The 3,468-nt window shown below is 59.4% G+C and overlaps 1 protein-coding gene across 2 annotated transcripts in view; it reads right to left on the bottom strand.

Annotated features, from left to right (window-relative positions):
- Icam1 (intercellular adhesion molecule 1) overlaps positions 1–1,726 on the bottom strand; it is an 11,819-nt gene extending 10,093 nt beyond the window's left edge. The window contains exon 1 of one of the 2 annotated variants that reach the window (XM_005405586.2): positions 1,272–1,726. In XM_005405586.2, coding sequence (XP_005405643.1) covers positions 1,272–1,711 — 440 coding nt within the window. In that variant the 5' untranslated portion in view covers positions 1,712–1,726. The remainder of the gene's footprint in view (positions 1–1,271) is intronic. The other variant, XM_005405587.2, reaches the window with a different exon arrangement.
- Positions 1,727–3,468: the final 1,742 nt, after the last annotated feature.

Here is a 3,468-nt window from a genome sequence, read left to right as displayed (position 1 = left end):
GAGAAGGAGAAGGAGAAGAAGAAAGAAGGAGAAGAAGAACAGGTTTATTAGATTAGATCTCAGACTCTAGTGCCTCCTGAGTTTAAAAAATGAGATTTCTTTTTTTAGTACCAGGGACCAAACTCACAACCCCATGCTTGCCATTGAGGTGCTGTACCGCTGAGCTACATCCCCAGTCCTCTGAGTTTAAAAAAGAAATGTTTGAATCAAAGCATGGGAGCCTGGAGAGGCTAAGACAGGAGGATCTCTTGAGCCCAGGAGTTAGGGACCAGCCTGGGCAACGTAGAAAAATGCACCTCTTAATACTACCGCTAATAGTAAAAAAAAAAAAAAAAAAAAAATTCTAAGAAAACTACTGAGCCACCCTACCCCCACAAAGATTCCAGTCTTCAGCTCAGCTGTCTGAGGTGAAGATCTATGACCCCAGTGACCAGAAATTCCCTGCGTGTAATTCTGGAATTATTCCCATTTCACAGAGGGAAATCTGAAGGCCAGAAGAGGGGTGGTTACTGAATTGGAAGGCAGGGGGCTGGGGATGACAGTCCAGAGTGGAATCCTTGGTTGTCACGGTAACAGAGGGGTCCACCTTCCCCTCTCCCTGAGTGCAGCTCTGCCCCCCTCTTCCCCAGCTGGCAGGCTCTTGGGGGGAGGGCAGAGTTGGGGAGGGCTGGGATGAGCTACTTCGCAGCTTTCAGCCCGAGGAGGAAGTTTATGGAATTCCCCTGAGCAGAAGCAGTCGGACTTCCCCCGGAGCGAGGATGAGGAACAGAATACCTGTGGCCAGGGCGGTTCCTCCGGCCATCTGCACCTGCAGGCTGGGACAAATTCCCACACCTCCGCCCCTGTCCTGGGGCCAGCACGAGGCTTCCCAGGCAGCCACTGTAACTGCTCCCTGCTTCACAACGGAGAAACTGAGGCACCCCCCGAATGCCTTCCAAACTGCGCCGAGGCCGCCACCGGGGGCAGCCGGTGCCTTTCAGCCCGTGGCCCTAGGCTCACCTCCTAAACAGCTGCCTACGCTAGAACGGCCGCTACGCGGAGCTTCACCTCGCTCCGGAGGCTGGCGCAGGAGGATCGTCGCGAGTTCGAGGCCAGCTCGAACTATACAAAGGGAGGCGCTGTCTCCACAAAGCGCAAAAGAACAAAACAAAAAATGTCCGACCGCCCCATGAAATTCTGCCTAAGCAGGAGTGCCCCCCTAAACCCGGCCGCAGCCTCGATCCAGGGAGGTGGCCCGATGGGGATGTCCATCTCCTGCGACAGTGACTCACCTGGGAGGGCGATGCCCAGCAGGGCGAGCAGCGCGGGCAGTGGAGCCATTGCCAGCGGAGCGCGGATGGCGGCAGCGCGGGCTCGGCGCAACTGGGGCGCAGAGCGCGCGCGGCCCTTTATACCCGCTGGCCCGGGACCGAGGGGCGGCGCTGCCGCTTTCCCGGAAACCTCGCGCCTTCCCCTCCCGAACTGGGGCTCTGGCATTTCCGGACCCAGGGTGCCCGGCGAGCGGGGTGGTCCTGCCTCGCTGGCCTGGGAGCCCCGGAATTTCCCAGCTGTGAAGCAATGAGGAGCGGTGGGGAAGGGAGGTGGTCCGGGGGCTGCCCCGGGCCACGGTAGACGTCTCCTCCTCCGACCTGGGTGATGGCGATTCACCGTTTACTCTGCCCACTCCGCTCCAGCCCACTCTGCTGGACAATCGGGTTGTCACTGATTCCATTCCGAATAAGGATAAACTGAGGTTCCGAGTTGCAAAGTGATCTGAACCCAAGGTTTTTGGTTTTGGCTTTGGTTTTTGACACAAGGTCTCGCTACGTAGCCCAGGCTGACCTCGAACTTTCCGAGATTCTCCTGCCTCAGCCTCCCGTGCCTGGATGATAGGCGTGCGCCACCACACCCTGCGTGAACTCAAATCTTGACTTCTCAGCTCCGCAAGTCTCTTTGGCCGAGTGCAGCAGCCCCTTGTAGGGTGGGAGCCCAGGGTCCCTTTCGGGGAGCCCTCCATTGAAAGTGCCCCTCCCCAAGGGACCTGTCCCCGCCCCGGTGACACGGAGGCTTCCAGGGAAGCGAGGGAGCAACCCGGGCAGCTTCCAGTGTCCGCGAGCCCCGGATGGGAAGGTGCCGCATCCTGACTTCTGGTGAATCTGCGTTCAACCCCGGGGCGCTTCCACGCCCCCTTCCCCCCGCGCCTTGCTTCCCCTTTCGGTCTGGGCCGCGGGGGCGTCCTGAAAAGGGAAGGAAGCGGTGTGATCCTGAGGCGTGGAGCTCCCCGGCTGCTGACCCCGCTCCTCGGCAAAGTGAGTCAGCACCTCGGACCCGGACGGCAGCATGGACAGTGGGCGCGGGAGCCCTTGCCTTCCGCGGGGAAACTGAGGCAGCTCCTAGGCTCCGAGGGGGCCATTTAGGAGAGGGGCTCCAGCCACTGTGCGAGGATGACGGCGCAGCGTGTGTGTGCGACCCCGGGACCCCGCTTCCGCCCGAGGAGGCCAGGGGAGCCGGGGTCTCGGCGCCCGAGGCTTCCTGTTGTGGGACGCTCGAGGGGTCGCCATGGAAACCGAGGCCACAGAGGTCGCGCTGCAGAACAGGAAGGGAGCGGGCGGGATGCGCGGTCCCCTCCCCAGGACGCAGCCGGGCCCCCCGCGTCCCCAGGCCGCGTCCCGCCCCGCCCGGGCGCTCCTAGGAATTTCCACGGGGATCTTTCGTCTTGGGGTGGGGGGCTGGGACACTGGATCCCCGCTCCGGAACCGCCCGGGACAAGTCACGCCGTGCGACCAGGGGCGTCCCTGCACCCTAGAGGCTCCGGGGAAATCCCGTGCGCAGGCCGGTGATTTTCAAGCGGGTTTTTCTGCGCTGACCTCGCCGGCTCCTGTAGTCCCCGCAGGAGGTGCGCGCGGCGAGAGCCCCCTCGCGGCCCGAGCGCCACTCTCCACTCGTGGCTCCGTGTTTATGGCGCGCCTCCTGCAGGCCGGACGCGTTCCCAGGTGCTGGGGACACAGCAATGAAAGTACGTAGTCGGGCAAGTACGTAGTATGCTGCACGCCTGTAACCCAGGTGCACGGGAGGCTGAGGCAGGAGAATCGCAAATTCGAGGCCATCCTGGCAACTTAGGGAACCCTTGCCTCAAAATTTTAAAAGGGCTTGGGGTGTAGCTCAGTGGTAGAGCATTTGCCCAGTATGCACAATGCCTGTCAGATGGTCCACACCTGTAATCCCAGCAATTTGGAGGCTGACGTAGGAAGATTTCCTCGAGTTTGAAACCAGCCTGAACTGCAAAATGAGGCCTTGTTTAAATAAAATAAAATAGGCGAAAAAACAAACCCAGTATATTGTATGTGATGGCCTGACTTCCGTCTCCAGTTAAAATAAAGCATTAGTGATAAAGAAGAGAAAAATAAGGTAGGAAAGAGAATACAAACTCTGAGGGTTAATACACTTTTAGAGTATTTTGGGAAGATATAGAAAATGAAATTGAAGGGC

This window comes from Chinchilla lanigera, unplaced genomic scaffold, assembly GCF_000276665.1.
Source record: "Chinchilla lanigera isolate Chin_1 unplaced genomic scaffold, ChiLan1.0 scaffold00094, whole genome shotgun sequence".
NCBI lineage: Eukaryota > Metazoa > Chordata > Mammalia > Rodentia > Chinchillidae > Chinchilla > Chinchilla lanigera.
The sequence above is the reverse complement of the archived record's forward strand: the minus strand, read 5'-3'. Positions and strand labels throughout refer to the sequence as shown.